General features: G+C 37.5%; 1 protein-coding gene across 15 annotated transcripts in view; it reads right to left on the bottom strand.

Annotated features, from left to right (window-relative positions):
- The window catches only part of COBL (cordon-bleu WH2 repeat protein), a 300001-nt gene that overhangs the window by 149813 nt on the left and 133207 nt on the right, over window positions 1–16981 (bottom strand). For 7 of the 15 annotated variants that reach the window (XM_005549568.4, XM_005549573.4, XM_005549570.4 and 4 more), the window contains one exon: window positions 9369–9443. The exons of the other annotated variants lie outside the window; for them this stretch is intronic. In XM_005549568.4, coding sequence (XP_005549625.3) covers window positions 9369–9443 — 75 coding nt within the window. The remainder of the gene's footprint in view (window positions 1–9368; window positions 9444–16981) is intronic. 15 annotated transcript variants of the gene reach the window in all.

The raw sequence follows: 16981 nt of genomic DNA, 5'->3' as shown, positions 1-16981 counted from the left end.
CCGGATATACACAAAAGGAGGGCCTCTCACAGTCCAGACAGTGAACTAAGGGAAGGAAGAGCTGCAAAATCCCTTAAAATAGAGGATATTCAAAGCAGCGAAAGGATGATGTGACTCATGCGTCCCTTTGATCCTCTCTTCTGGTGAGATTAAGCAAGCACTGGCATCAAAACATGCAGACTAGGATCAATGGCTTGGAAGAAATAGGTAAAAACAACGGCTGAGCGCTCTTAAGAAATACTGCATCACTAACATCCTTAATTGAAGACAGCATCATAGCCAACATAAATAAGTAGATATCAATAAATCTGATCAACCCATTCACCTCTGGCATTTGGACATTTTCTGTGTCTATGTAAGGAAAATCAAATGAGCCCACATAACTAAGCTCAGTGCCTAGAACAGACAGGACTGAAGCAGCAGGCATGGTCATCACTGGTAGCCATTATTATTTTAAGTGCTGTACTGTCCTAGGGCTTGAAACCCAGTATATTCTTATTTATGAGTTAATATTAATCTATCATATTGAAGCCTTATTACTTTGATTCATAGGAAAACTCACCCTTGATTTTTAAAAATGGAAAAAATATATCCCAGAAAACACCTCATATCAATAACAAATTTCTTCCTTCTTTCACAGATTCATAGTATTCAATCATGTAGATATACCACATCTTCATGTACCATAGCTTCATCTACCAACCCCTTCGTGATGGGCACAAGCATTGCTTTCATCTCCTGTTATTACAAATAATGCCACAATAAACAGCCTTACACAAGAATCATTTTAGATTTTTGCCAGTGAGTCTTCAGGGTAGATTTCTAAAAGTAGGATTTCTGTGTCAAAAACTAAATGTATGTATAACTTGGCTAGATATTGCCAAATTCACCACCATAAAGCTGGCACTTTGCATTTTGCTCAGTAATGCATTTAAGGGCCCCATAGTTTAGTGAAAAAGGTGTAGTAACAAACTTTTGGGCTTTTGCCAAGCTCATACAGTGTTCACTGTAGTTCATTTATATTTCTCATTTTGAGTAAGAGTTTTATTTCTTTTCTTTTCTTTATTTTCATTTTCTCTTTTTTGTCATTCAAGAGGGTTTTCTGTTTGTTTTCCCTAAAATCAAATTTATTAATATCTTCTCTGAGGTCAAATTTATCAATGTATTGAAAGGGATAATAAGAGAACATCTTAAACCTAGAGAAAGTTATCAATATCCAAAGAAGGTTATAGAACACCAAGTAGATTTAACCCAAATACTACCCCAAGGCGTAAAAATTTACTAATGAAACTCCCGAAAGTCAAGGATAAAGAAAGGATCCTAAAAGCAGGAAGAGAAAAGGAACAAATAGTATACAATGAAGCTCCAACATGTCTGGCAGCAGACATTCCAATGGAAAACCTTACAGGCCAGGAGAGAGTGACATAACATATTTAAAGTGCTGATTGAAAAACATACTTTTACCTGAGAATAGTATATTCAGCAGAAATATCCTTCAGATATAAAGGAGAAATAAAGACTTCCCTCAAACAAAAGCTGGGGAATTTCTTAAATCTGACCTACAAGAAATGCTAAAGGGAATACTTTAATCAGAAAAAAACGACACTAATAAGTAATTACTTGAAGGTACAAAACTCACGGGTAATAGTAAGAACACAGAATATGATAACACTGTAACTGTGGTGTATAAACTACTCTTATCCTAAGTAGAAAGACTAAACAATGAATCAATAAAAATGATAACTACAGCAACTTTTAAAGACATAGACAGTACAATAAGATATAAATAGAAACAACAAAAAGTTAAAAAGTGGGGAGATGAAGTTAAAGCATAATTTTTATTCATTTTCTTTTTGCTTATTTATTTGTTTATGCAGCGTTCAGCTCTAAAATAGTATTTGCAAGCCTCATGGTAACTTCCAACCAAATAACATACAATGGTTACACAAAAATAAAATGGAAGAAACTGAATCATACCACTAGAGAAAAACACCTTCACTAAAGGAAGACAGGAAGGAAGAAAGCAAGGGAGGGAGGAGGGGGAAGAAGGAGAAAACTGGTAACAAAATAATAGGATTGAGTCCTTACTTATCAATAACATTGAATGTAAATATACTAAACTCTCAAAAAAACATAGACTGCCTGAATGAATGAAAAAACAAGACCCACTGATCTGTTGCCTACAAGAAACACACTTCACTTATAAAAATACATCTCAACTGAAAATAAAGGGATGGAAAAAGATATTCCATGCCAATGGAAACCAAAAACAGAGCAGGAGTAGCTATACTTACACAAAATAGATTTCAAGACAAAAACTGTAAGAAAAGACAAAGAAGGTCATTATATAATGATAAAGGGGTTAATTCAGCAAAAGCATATAACAATTTTAAATATGCATGCACCAAACACTGAAGCATCCAGATGTATAAAGCAAATATTAGAGCTAAAGAGAGAGATAGGACCCAATAAAATAATATCCAGAGATTTCAACACCCAATTTCAGCACTGGACAGGTCTTGCATATGAAAAGCAACAAAGAAACATCAGACTTAATCTACAGTATAGATCAAATGGATCTAATAAATATGCACAGAATATTTCATCTAATGGCTTCAGAATACACATTCTTTTCCTAAGTACATGGATAATTAAGGACAGACCATATGTTAGGTCACAAAACAAGACTTAAAACAGTTTTAAAAACTGAAATAATATCAAGTATCTTCTCTGACCACAATGGAATAAAACTACAGTCATAAGAGGAATTTTGGAAACTATAAAAATAATGGGAATTAAATAACATGCTCCCAAATTACCATTGGGTCAAGGAAGAAATTAAGAAGGAAATTAAAAATCTTCCTGAAACAAATAATGAAAACACAACATACCTATGGGATACAGCAAAAGGAGTACTAAAAGGGAAGTTTATAGTAATATGTGCCTATGTCAAAAAAAAAAAAAAAAAAAAGAGGAAAAATTTCAAACAAACAATCTAACTACACATCTTAAAGAACTAGCAAAGCAAGAGCAAACCAAACCCAAACTTAGGAGGAAAAAGAAATAATAAATATCAGAGCAGAAATAAATGAAATAAAAATGAAGACAATATAAAAGATCAGTGAAACAAAACGTTGATTTTTTAAAAGTTAAACAAAATTGACAAGCCTTTAGCCAGATGAAGAAAAAAGAGAAGATACAAATAAAATCAGAAATGAAAAGGGAGACATTACAACTAATACTGCAGAAATTTAAAGGATCATTGGTGGCTACTATGAGCAACAATATGCCAATAATTGAAAAATCTAGAAGAAATGGACAAATTCTTAGACATATACAGTGTACCAAGATTGAACCAGGGAGAAATCTAAAACTAAAACAACTTAATAACAAGTAACAATATTGAAGCCATAATAAAAAGTCTCCTAGTAAAGAAAAGCCCAAGGCCTGATGTCTTCACTGCTAAATTCTACCAAACATTTAAACAAGAACTAATACCAATCCTACTCAAACTATTCCAAAAAACAGGGGAGGAGGGAATACTTCCAAACTCATTCTATGAGGTCAGTATTACCCTGATACCAAAACCAGACAATGACACATCAACAAAAGAAAACTACAGGCTAATATCTCTGATGAATAAAAATGTAAAAATCCTCAACAAAATACTAGCAAACTGAATTCAACAAAACATTAGAAAGATCATTCATTGTAGCCAAGAGACATTTATCCCTGGGGATGCAAGGAGAGTTCAACATATGCAAATCAATCAGTGTGATACATTACATCAACAGAATGAAGGACACCAGACGATCACTTCAAATGATATCGAAAAGCATTTGATAACATTCAACATCCCATCGTGATAAAAATTCTCAAAAAATTGGGGATAGAAGGAACATACCTTAACATAATAAAAGCCATATACAATAGACCCACAGCTAGTATCACACTGAATGGAGAAAAACTGAAAGCCTTCCCCCTAAGATCTGGAACATGACAAGGATGCCCACTTTCACCATTGTAATTCAACATAGTACTGGAAGCCAGGCAATCAGACAACAGAAAGATAAAAAGGGCATTCAAATTGTAAAGGAAGAAGTCAAATTATCCTTGTTTGCAGATGATAGGATCTTATACTTGGAAAAACCTAAAGAGTCACAAAAAATCTATTAAAACTAATAAATTCAGTAATGTTGCAGGACACAAAATCAACATGCAAAAATCAGTAGCATTTCTATATGCCAACAGTAAACAATTTGAAAAAGAAATTAAAAAATAATCCCATTTATGGTAGTCATAAAAAATATTAAATACTTAGGAATTAACTAAAGTGAAAGAGCTCTATAATTTAAACTATAAAATACTGATGAAAGAAATTAAAGAGGATACCAAAAAATTGAAAAATATTCCAGGTTTATGTATTGCTAAAATTTCCATACTACACTAAGCAATCTACAAACTCAACGCAATCTCTATCAAAATACCAATGACATTTTTCACAGAAATAGAAAAAAATCCTAAAATTTATATGGAACCATAAAAGGGCCAGAATAGTCAAAGCTATCCTAAGCAAAAATAACAAAACTGGAGGAATCACATTATCTGACTTCAAATTATACTACAGAATTATTATAACCAAAACAGCATGGTACTGGCATAAAAACAGACACACAGACCAACAGAATAGAGAACCCAGAAACAAATCCACATACTTATAGTGAAGTCATTCTCAACAAAGGTGCCAAGAACATACGCTGTTCTCTTTAATAAACGGTGCTAGGAAAACTGGATATTCATATGCAGAAGAATAAAACTAGACTCCTACCTCTTGCCATATACAAAAATCAAATCAAAATTGATTCAAGACTTAAATCTAAGACCTGAAACTATGAAACTACTACAAAAAAATTTGGGGAAAATCTCCAGGATATTGGTCTGGGCAAAAATTTCTTGAGCAGTACCCCACAAGTACAGGGAACCAAAGCAAATATGAACAACTGGGATCACATCAAGTTTAAAAGCTTCTACACAGCAAAGGAAACAACCCACAAAATGAAGAGACAACCCACATAATAGGAGAAAACACTTGCAAACTACTCATCTGACAAGGGATTAATAACCAGAATGTATAAGGAGCTCAAACAACTCCACAGGAAAAAGTCTAATAATCCTATCAAAAAATGGGCAAAAGTCTGGACGCAGTGGCTCACGCCTATAATCCCAGCACTCTGGGCGTGCTGGTACGTGCCTGTAGTCCCAGCTACTTCAGAGGCTGAGGCAGGAGAATCGCTTGAACCCAGGAGGTGGAAGTTGCAGCGAGCCGAGATCGCGCCACTGCACTCCAGCCTGGTGACAGAGGAAGACTCTGTCTCAAAAAAAAAAAATGGGCAAAAGATTTAAATAGACATTTCTCAAAAGAAGACATACAAATGGCAAACAGGCATATGAAAAGATGGTCAACATCACTGATCATCAGATAAACGCAAATCAAAATTATAATGAGATATCCTTTCACCTCAGTTAAAATGGCTTATATCCAAAAGACAGGCAAAAGCAAATGCTGGTGAGGATGTGGAGAAAAGGGAACTCTCATACACTGTTGGGGAGAATGTAAATTGGCATAACTATTATCGAGAACAGTTTGGTGGTTCCTCAAAAACCTACAATAGAGCTAGCATATGATCTAGCAATCCCACTACTGGGTACATACCCAAAAGAAAGGAAATCAGTATATTGAAGAGATATCTGCACTCCCATGTTTGTTGCAGAACTGTTCACAATAGCTAAGATCTAAGTGTCCATCAGCAGATGAATGGATAAAGAAAATGTGGTACATAGTGTAAACCAAAAATGAAATTCTAAGGCTCCCTAACCATCTGAATGGACCCCTCTTCTCAGTCAAGGGGATTCCAGAGTTAACTTAAAAGTCTAGTTCAGGCCATGACGGAAGAGGGGATTGGACATGCCTCATTACACCCTCCAGCATTAACATCAACTCAGACCTCAAGTCTGACAGGAAATATTTACAATGTATGCTCTCTGAAGCCTGCTACCTGGAGGCTTCATCTGCATAAAACCTTGGTCTCCACAACCCCTTATTTTAATCCAGACATTCCTTTCTACTGATAATAACACTTTCAATGAACTGCCAATCAGAATATATTTAAATCTACCTATGACCTGGAAGTCCCCCAACACCCTGGTTCGAGGAGTTCTGCCCTTCCAGATAGAACCAGTGTGAATCCTACATGTACTGACTGATGCATTATGCCTCCCCAAAATGTATAAAAGCAAGCTATACCTCATCCCCCTCAGGCACATGTCGTCAGGACCTCCTGAGGCTGTGTCATGAGTGCATCCTTAACCTTAGCAAAATAAACTTTCTAAATTGATTGAGACTTGTTTCAGTTACTTTTCGGTTTACAATATACACAATGGAGTGCTAGTCAACTATGAAAAAGAATGAGATCTTGTCATTTGCAACGACAGGAGTGGAGCTAGAGATCATCCTGTTAAGTGAAATAAGGCAGACACAGAAAGACAAATACCACATGGTCTCACTTATTTCTGAGATCTGAAAGTCAAAATGACTGAACTCATGGACAGAGAGTAGAAGGATGGGACAGGTAGTGGGGAACTCACTGGGGAGGTAGGGATGGTTAATGGGTACAAAAAAGTATATAAAGAATGAATAAGGCCTACTATTTAATAGCACAACAGGGTAGGGTGTCTATAGTCAATAATTACTTACTTGTACATTTTTAAATAACTAAGAGTATAAATGAATTGTTTGTAACACAAAATATAAATGCTTGAGGGGATGGATACTCCATTCTCCATGATGTGATTATTTCACATGGCATGGTGCATCAAAGTTATCTCATGTACCCCATAAATATATATACCTACTCTATACCCACAATTAAAAATGGATTTAAGAAAACAAATTTATCAATGTTTTCCATTATCACATCTGGATTTTTAGTCATAATTGGAAAAGCATTACCTACTCTCATTTTATAGATGAATTCACTATATCTTCTGCTAGTATTTATATGGTTTCCATTTGCACACTTAGATTTCTGATTCATTTGATTTTTTTCCTACTGTATACAATGAAAACACGTACAATTTTCTTTTTCGTTATGGCTACTCGATGATCACAGTTCTACTTACCAGTTTACTTCCCCCTCCAGATTTGCTGTGTTGACCCTGTTGTATACCATGCTTCGTTATATGATTGGCTCTACATGTTCTATTCTGCTTCACTGAGCTAGTGTAATTGTAATAATTACTGTAATTTTAAAGGTGTTAAAAGCTATTTTTAAAACTGGTAAGGCTTACCCATCCCTCATGCTTTTCAGAGTTTTCCCTATCCTTGCTTATTTTTCTAAGAAAACTTGATGATTAACTCAGCTCTGAAACAAAACCTGACACTGTGATATGTATATATACACATATATATAACAAAGTATTATTTAGTCTTAAAAAGGACAATCCTGTCATTTGTGTCAACGTGGATGAAACTGGAGGACATTATGTTAAGTGAAATTATCCAGACATAGAAAGAAAAATAGTCCATGCTACCATATGTGGAATCTAAAAAGTTGATCTCACAGAAGTCGGGAGAAGCTGGAGAGCAGAGAAGAAGGATGGGGAGAGGTTGGTCAACAGGTACAATGTTACAGTTAGACAAGAGGGATACTCTCTGGCTTTCTATCATACAGTTGTGTGACTACAGTTAATAATAACGTATTACACATTTCAAAACAGTGAGAAGAAAGGGTTCTGAATGTTCTTACCACAAGAAAATAATTGATGTTTGAGGTAACGGATTTCCTACTTATCCTGATGGTGACTACACAATGTAAACATGTATCAAAACCATCATATTGTACCCCTTAAATATGTACAATGATTATGAATCAATTAAAAATGAAATCAAATTTAAGGAAATTTTAAAGAGCCATTGCCACACCCTCTTTCCTCCAAGAGTGCCTATGAGCAAAAGCGCATTAAGTATAATTGTCATTTGATGAGTCTTAACAAGGCATTTTTTTCTTATACCTGCCAGAAGTCAATATCCAGCGTGCATGAATAACAGATCACTTTGCAAGTCAGATGGCTTTCAAATTTTAGCTATTGACAAATTTGAAAGATAATCTAATTAGGTATCATTCAAGGATCATAAAAGGATCATTCAAGATACTTTTTTAGGACAGGTCTCTATGTGATTTTTGGCATATTAGATTCTGAGGACTTCAGGAATTGAAAGGCACTGCTATAACAGAACTTTTCACCCTTACATACTATCTATGTAAAGTGTTTCCTGGGGGCTTACTTCCATAAAAATGAAGAGACACAGAATTAATGTTGAAGCTTTTCTTGTTTTATCAGTAAATCATGTTCAAACACGATAGATACATAACATTTTTAAATTGTCTTTCATCTTATTAATAAATGTCTTTTCAAGAAAAATTTACTTTCCATGTTTAACAATTATATGTCAACAGTTGCAATATATTTATACTGTTTTGATTTATTTTGTAATTTTTATTATGAGAACTCATCCTAGAAAAATATTTTTCTACTGACAGTTTTATGATCACATCAAATAAAAAACATAACTTAGAGAGATATTTTAATTTTATAACATGTTTTACTTAAAGTCCTTATTAAAGACTTTGAAGCATAAAATATGAATTGAATAGAATAAAATTTTACGTGGGGACTGACCTGGAAATGTGAAATCAAGAAAAAGTGATAATATAAACTTTCTTACTAATACGGAAGAGTCGTCCCATGTAATTTTTAATAGGTGATAGTAAACATCCAACTTTTATTAGATACATTTAAAATGTCAATATTTATAAGATGTATGAATTACATTCTCTTGAGTATTTAAAACTATGAAGAAACTTTATAGATGCCAACTGCGCAATGTAAGGGCACAGGTAGTTTCAAATCCTTTCAAAGGCTCCATGAACAGCGCGTAGGCTCACAGTTTAGCAGCTGAGAGCTACAGGGCTGGAAAACAGGACTGAGTAGCTCCAAAACCACCAGGCTACTCCTTATGATGCATGACGGTAGTTTCGGGAAGCATGAATTCAATTACCCTAATAAAGGCTTCTCCTGATCACGCTGACTGGCAAATAGAAAAGCAGAAACTAAAATATTCCACGTATTCCAAAAGTAGCATGGGCAACTAAAAAAATATCAATAGGCAGCTTTCGACTCTATCTAGACTACAAAAAACCAACCACCAAACTAAACCAGTATGTGATTTCACTATCTGGAAGGTTGTGCAAAGCAAGAAGAAGTTCCAAGCAATTAGCAGAAGCACCTGCTGGGGCATTAGTACTCACGTTCAAACCCCTTCCTGGGGCAGCCCTGTAGGTGTCCTCATCGCTGTCTGCACCCGACAGCACAAGCTGCTCAGCCTGGAACACAAGCACCAGGCCATGTCATCTCCAGATGAAAGTTCAGACAGAAAACATAGTCCTTAGCGATCATTAAGGCAAAAATGCCAGTGTGGCCACAAGGCAGCAAACCCTTCACTTAATAGGTGTAATCTTTGCCACTTCTGCCAGTTTATGAACAGACCTGAACCAAGTGCTCCCTGATTTGGAAATCACAATTTTGAAATCCACACTCATAGGAACGAGTTTTCTTTCCTTCCTTCCTTCCCTCCCTCCCTCCCTCCCTCCTTCCTTCCTTCCTTCGTTCTTTTTTTTAAGACAGTGTCTTGCTGTGTGCAGGCTGGAGTGCATTGGCATGATCTCAGCTCACTGCAACCTCCACCTCCCGGGTTTGAGTGATTCTCCTGCCTCGGCTTCCCAAGTAGCTGGGATTACAAGCGTGCATTACCACACCCAGATAATTTTTGTATTTTTAGGAGAGACAGGGTTTCACCATATTGGCAAGGCTGGTCTCGAACTCCTGACCTTGGGTGATGTGCCTGCCTTGACCTTCCAAAATGCTGGGATTACAGGTGTGAGCCACCTCGCCCAGAGAAAATATACAATTTTCAAACAGTAGTGGGCCTGAAGTGATGGAGTTAGGTCAGCAAGCAAATTAATTAGGTTTTGAAGACTTCAAAGTTTTTGTTTTGTTTTGTTTTGTTTTTGAGCAGAGTCTCGATCTGTTGCCCAGGCTGGAGTGCAGTGGTGTTATCTTGCCTCACTGCAACCTCCGTCTCCCCCTGGGTTCAAGCAATTCTCCTGCCTCAGCCTCCGAGTAGCTGGGACTACAGGCGCATGCCGCCACGCCAGGATAATTTTTTTGCATTTTAGTAGAGACAGGGTTTTACCTTGTTGCCCAGGCTGGTCTCAAACCCCTGAGCTCAGGCAATCCGCCCAAGTCGGCCTCCCAAAGTGCTAGGGTTACAGGCGTGAGCCACTGCTCCCAGCCCGAGGACTTCAAAGTTTTAATCACTGCACAGCTAATTTATTGGGTGTGCAGAGAAAAATTTCACCAAATATCTCACTCCCTATGATCCAGAAAAGAAAAATGATAATATTTATTTCTATTTATCATAAATGAAAGGTAAGGTATAGAGAAACGAAAAATATTTCTAGCAAGTTCAGGACAGTGAGAAAGAAAATAGGCTTTGTATCTGAGGAATACAAGTCCCTTTAATGATCAGAACCAGAGAAGCAGTGAAATGCACAGCAGTCATGTCTCACTCGACCCTTGAATCAAATGGTGACTTCTTGAGGCCACCTGCTTTGTGGGCTCCAGTCTAACTGGCACCAAGGAGCCATAAAATGCCACATACTGGAAACCATAACTCCCACCCTATAGCTCAGCAAGTGATGGCCAATCACTAACCAATGTCATCTCTGTAAACCAGTGACAATTCCTGTGGAATAACTTTGTATCAGCCCACTCCTTGTCCCCCTTTCCCTTTAAAAACCTTCTTATAACTATGGCTGATCCTCTCCAAGGCAACCTGGAAGTGTGTCCTAGGCAGTCAGGCTCACCTTTTGCCCAATAAACTCTCTACATTAATCTTGCCTCAGTTTCATTTTTTAGGCCAACATATCTGGTCTAAGTCGGCAGGATTCAGAGTGATGCTCACACCAGCACCCAGCGTTTTCTCTCAGACTCAGCGTTATCTCTCAGACTCAGTGTTTTCTCTCAGACCCAGCTGTTGGTACCAGCAACACATTGGGTCCCCAGCTCCAGAGGATCCCGCAGTGCAAAGGGTAAGACCGCCTGAATCCGGACCGCCCTATGATTTTCACCTGGGCTGCTCTTTCCACTGCGCACTTTCTGGAATGGAGGCTCTATCTTTGCCTTGCAGGCAAGTGATCCAGGCATCAGTGATTAAAAAGGAAAACTACCTTTTCCACCTTGGGGCAGGTAGGTCAAGGTACTGGCAGTTTGGCACTGGTGACATCACTTTACATAGCATGCTTTTAAAACTGCAGCTGTTTTCTACTGTTTATAATTTGGACTTTAAAATATTTGTGACCAATTCCTATTAGTTTTATACCAAAAGGTGCATGAAGGTGAGTTATCTCACCCCCAAATTAAGAGATTTGAGAATTTTTTTTAGAAAGCGCTCCTTAAACTCCCCAGAAAAACTCTTTAAATGCCTAACCTGCCTGCAGACCTTTCTCAGTCCCTTGGACATGTAAATCTTACCATGTCTTGGAAATGTTAACATGCGTTGTATTAGCTAAGCAGCATTCCAGCTGAGAACAGGTTTGATACATAGTTAACGTTCTTGGGACATACCACAACATTTATTTCCTCGGTGGATATCTTTTGCTCAGGAAAGAAACATTTATCAGAAATTAATTTGAATTCTTTGTCTCGGATACTCATTTATAATCCCGAACCAAAATATTCCTCCTCTAAGTACTGGGGATTGGGAGCTGAAGAAGGTTAACATCCAGGGAGACACTGCCCCTTCCCCTGGCTTGCCCCTTCCCCTGATGACAGAACAGCAATTTAGAAAGACAAAGGTTTTCCTGCCTGCCATTCCCACCTAAAGATAGGCTCCATTATAAGACTTGCTCATGGGCTCAGAGACAGCAGTGCCAGGGAATCTAGGTGCAGTCTTTATTCATCCCATAGGTTTACTTTCCCACATTTTCCTGCCTTTGGGCACTACCCCCACAGGCAGCTTTTTTTTTTTTTTTCTTCCTGTCTTTCCCACTGTCTCTTTAAATCCTCAGTCTGGACCTTGTATATAGACGGTCAGCTGAGAAGCTGAGATCTTAGGGAACGTGGCTAGACAGGACAGATGGGGCTTGTACCCCATTTGCAGCTAGCAAAACCTTTCTTCTTTTGAAGGTTTTCTGGTGGCTCTGGGTCTTGTGAGGACTGTGTTGCACCTCTTTGGAGATACCTGTCAAGTCTCTGGTTGAATCATAACCTTGGTTAAGGCATGTTGGTTTTGGTGAGTCACTTGGAAATGTATCTTTGGTTTAAAAGAGGAAAAAATTAAAAAGTGCAAAAGCAGGGATATTGGCTGATTCGTCCTGGCTAAAATCTGATAAGAGACTGAAAAGATTTAGGAGCCCTATAGTCAAAAGGTAACTTAATGAACAACTGATATTTGGGATATATATGTATACACACACACACACATACACATACATGCATATTTTTTGAGTCCTCGTTCTCTCTATAAAAGTTTCTCAGTTGATTGAATCTCTTTCTTCTTAAACCCCTGCTAACCATATATACTCCCTTGGTCTGCTTCCCTTTTGAGGACAAGATTTTTGCCAAAGATAATGTAAAATTCATTGGTCTTTACAAAAGCTAAATTCTCTGTCTGCTTTGAAATGTAAATTTGCTACCTTGTTCTCTAAAATTTTGTGAGGGCTTTAGGCATGTGAGACAGATACACTTTAACTTGTTCCATTTACAAAGGCACAGTTTGAATCCAAATGTCCTTTTGAACTAGTGAATTTTACCTGACTCATGGCTAAAATTTTAAAATCAAAGCTATGAAATCTTTATTTCTGACTATGTTTGTATGTATACGTGTGTACACGTCTGAGTTTGTATACTGTCTACATGGTACCAAACTGACTTATAAGTAAATCAGTTCTCATAAATTTAGTAAATAAGCCCAAATGCTTTTCAAGTTCATGTGACTTTAGTCATCTTTGGTAAATGAGGCTAGTTTTAAAATTGTTGGTAAAATAAAACAGAAATATTTTCAGAATTTAATTTAGACATTTTTGCCTGGGTCTACTAGTCAAATAGGTTTAGGCTATTTCTGCTAGGTGTTTAAGGTCATAAAACTGTTGCTTCTGTGATATTGTTGATACTTGTTTGATTCTGGGGTATAGACAAGTGGCCATGGGAAGGCCTGGGGACACGTGGATGTCTGCAGCACCTACGCCAAGAGCTGCGGGGCAGAGCTACACTACATGTCTTCCCTGGCTCACTTGTGCCTCCTGAAAATGCTGGGAGGGGCTGGTTCTCCAGGCATTGCCTTCATAACTCTGTCCTTTTTTCTGGGCTCTGTATCAAGGTACACAATTAAAACTGCTTACTTCTCAAGACTTTTCACAAATATTTGGGATGCTAAGAGTTAACACTGAAATTAATATATGTAATTAAATCTAGTAGATAAAAGAGAAGCAACTTGTATCCAAAGAACACAAGAAAAGTAAAATGCATTTTTAGTTTTAAAAAAGTTATAGGCCAGGTGCGGTGGCTCATGCCTATAGTCACAGCATTCTGGGAGGCTGAGGCAGGCGGATCACCTGAGGTCAGGAGTTCCAGACCAGCCTGGCTGACATGTGAAACCCCATCTCTACTAAAAATACAAAAATTAGCCGGGCATGGTGGCAGGCGCCTGTGATCTCAGCTACTTGAGAGGCTGAGGCAAGATAATCGCTTGAACTCAGGAGGCAGAGGTTACAGTGAGCCGAGATCATGCCTCTGCACTCCAGTCTGGGCGACAGAGAGGACTCTGTCTCAAAAATAAAAATAAAAATAAATACAATAAATAAATAAAAATTTAAAAGGTTATAAAAAAGACATAAAAGTATGGTTTTTGTTGGTTGGGCACGGTGACTCATGCCTGTAATCACAGCACTTTGAGAGGCCGAAGTGGGTGAATCACATGAGAGTCAGGAGTTTGAGACCAGCCTGGCCAAGATGGTGAAACCCCGTCTCTACTGAAAATACAAAACTTAGCTGGGCATGGTGGTTCATGCCTGTATCTCAGCTACTGGGGAGGCTGGGGCAGAAGAATCACTTGAACCCGGGAGGTGGAGGTTGCTGGTTGCGGGTTGCGGTGAGCCGAGATCATGCTATTGCATTCCAGGCTGGGCAACAAGGGCAAAAAACACACACACACACTCTCTGTCTGTCTCTCTCTCTCTATATATATATATATATGCTTGTGTGTGTGTGTGTGTGGGGTTTTTGTTAAAGGAACAACAATTTTGCATGGCTTAAAGGTTATTTAAAAGTTGTTTTAAATCAATGAAATACAAAAATGATAGATAAAACTAAATGGGTATAGGAAGTTAGAAAAAAATGAAAAATATTGTAAAAGGTTATAAAAGATTTATAGAAACTTATCTGTGCGGTTAAAGCTGAATGAGGTTGGATAGATTTGTTTATAAGGTTTTATTAAAATTAGGCTTATTATTAAAAATACATTAATACAAAGGTAAAACTTGGTTTTCTCTTTTGAACAAGCTTTTCATAAAGTATTGATAACAAATAATAAAGGTTTTTATTTATCTTTTGAGTAAGCTGCAATAAAAAAAGAGGAGAAAGAAAGACACATTCACCATGTCTTTATTAGGTCTGAAAACTGAGCCTCCTCTTTTTTTTTTTTTTTTTTTTGAGACAGGCTCACTCTGTTGCCCAGGCTGGAGTGCAATGGTGCCATCTTGGCTCACTGCAACCTCTGCCTCCTGGGTTCAAGCAATTCTCCTGCCTCAGTTTCCTGAGTAGCTGGGATTACAGGTGCCTGCCACCATGTCCAGCTAATTTTTGTATCTTTAGTAGAGACGGGGTTTCTCCATGCTGGTCAGGCTGGTCTCCAACTCCCGACTTCAGGCGATCCACCCGCCTCGGCCTCCCAAAGTGCTGGGACTACAGGCGTGATCCACTGCGCCCGGCCAAGTCTCCTCTTAATCAAAGAGTAAATATTTTTGCTTTTTGAAATCTTTGAAAAAAAATCACTTTGACTAAATGAATATTATTTTACTGTGATCCCATTTTGAAATCAAGTGTTTCAAGCCTTTGACATTTGACAAACTTCCTAAAATGAAACTTCAAATTCTAATTGAGTCTTTTTCACACTGAACTAACTTTTGGAGATTAGGGCTCCTGGAAATCCAAACAGGGACCCTGGAACTCCAAGAGAGGCATATTACACATATTTGGTACATGAAAATCATACTGGACGCATTGTTACATAAGAGATGGTGTGGTATTTAACTTTCTGTTTTGTTTTGTTTGGTTGGTTTTTTTGGAGACAGAGTCTTACTCCAGGCTGGAGTGCAGTGGCTCAATCTTGGCTCACTGCAACCTTTGCCTCCCAGGTTCAAGCAATTTTTGTATTTTAGTAGAGATGGGGTTTCACCATGTTGGCCAGACTGGTCTCAAACTCCTGACCTCAGGTGATCCACCTGCCTCGGGCTCCCAAAGTGCTGGAAATACAGGTGTGAGCCACCGTGCCCAGCCAAGAGATGGTGTTTAACTTTCTTCAGGTTATTTTTATATGAATATGCTACTAATATGCGTTCTATAATTGTAAAAGATACCGAAAAATTTGATGTGTCTTGACATAAACAGTAAATTGCTTTATTCTGATGCTCTCTTTTCCTAAAAGTTCTTTGTAAATGCCAAAGCATTGTATCTTCAAGTAACCTTATGGAGAAGATAACAACAAGCACTCTGAATACAAGTTTCTGATAATTTTGGAGATCATGTCATTGAACAAGACAAAAAAAAAATCCAGTAATCTAATTTAAAACCTGATGAGTTCATAAAGATTGCTAACCCAACTTCAAGCAGAATAAAAATTAAGTACATGGCACTGAAGTGACAGAGCACTGAAATAATTTTTGTGACTTCTTTTTGTTTGAAACACAGTAGGTTCTTTTCATGTTTTGTTTTTTAGCATCAAGAAAACTTTTCTTTTTGAGCTATTTATAGCTTATTAGCAACTGGGTAAAGTATACTATTGTGGGCAAACTGAGACATTTATCTTTCATTCTTCCTGATTTCTCCAACATTCAGAAACTATTTGTATTTTCATTTTATGGCAACATTCTTACTTGCATAAGTTCAATAGGATCTGTTTTCTTTTGTAACAGGACACGTTGAAAGCACTGGTTATTTTACCAAGGCTTCGACTGGAATGACAGATTTTCAGATATGACCAGACTGGTTTGAAGGGCTGAAGTTGACTTTATAGCCAGTGGACTTGGCAAATGGCTGGCCTGGTTCCTTGTCAACATAGTTCCCTTACAAGGTTGCTGACCTTGCAGTAAGTAAAAGCATGTCACTTTCTGCAAGGCCCAGTAATCTCAAGATATTCTGAGATCTCGAGAAGAAGGAAATTTACCCAATTCATACAGGTATTACCAGCACAGTTAGGTGGTGAATCCTTAACTTGGCTTCCTAGCCACAAGAGGCTTTTAAAAGTCTAATCTGAGATTCCTTTTCAAAAAGTTCCAGCAAAGCCAACTAAAATGAGTCATTATGGCCACTCTTCTTGCTGCATCTTATGCAAACAATCATGCCAAGTATAATAAGTGTAAAACTTATTTTACAAATAAACTGATTCTACTATGATTTATCTTTGGTAAAACTGGAGGAACTGGAGAGAGAAAAATTATTTTTCAATACTCCACCTGTTATTCAGTTCTAGCACAGACTATTGTTTTTGTGATATTATTATTTGCCTACAATTTGGACTGAATCCTGAATTATCTCCTGGCTACAAGTCTCTAAAGAAGAAGCAGGATTTAATGTTCTGCCTGAC

Source organism: Macaca fascicularis, chromosome 3 (genome assembly GCF_037993035.2).
Source record: "Macaca fascicularis isolate 582-1 chromosome 3, T2T-MFA8v1.1".
Taxonomy (NCBI): domain Eukaryota; kingdom Metazoa; phylum Chordata; class Mammalia; order Primates; family Cercopithecidae; genus Macaca; species Macaca fascicularis.
The sequence above is the reverse complement of the archived record's forward strand: the minus strand, read 5'-3'. Positions and strand labels throughout refer to the sequence as shown.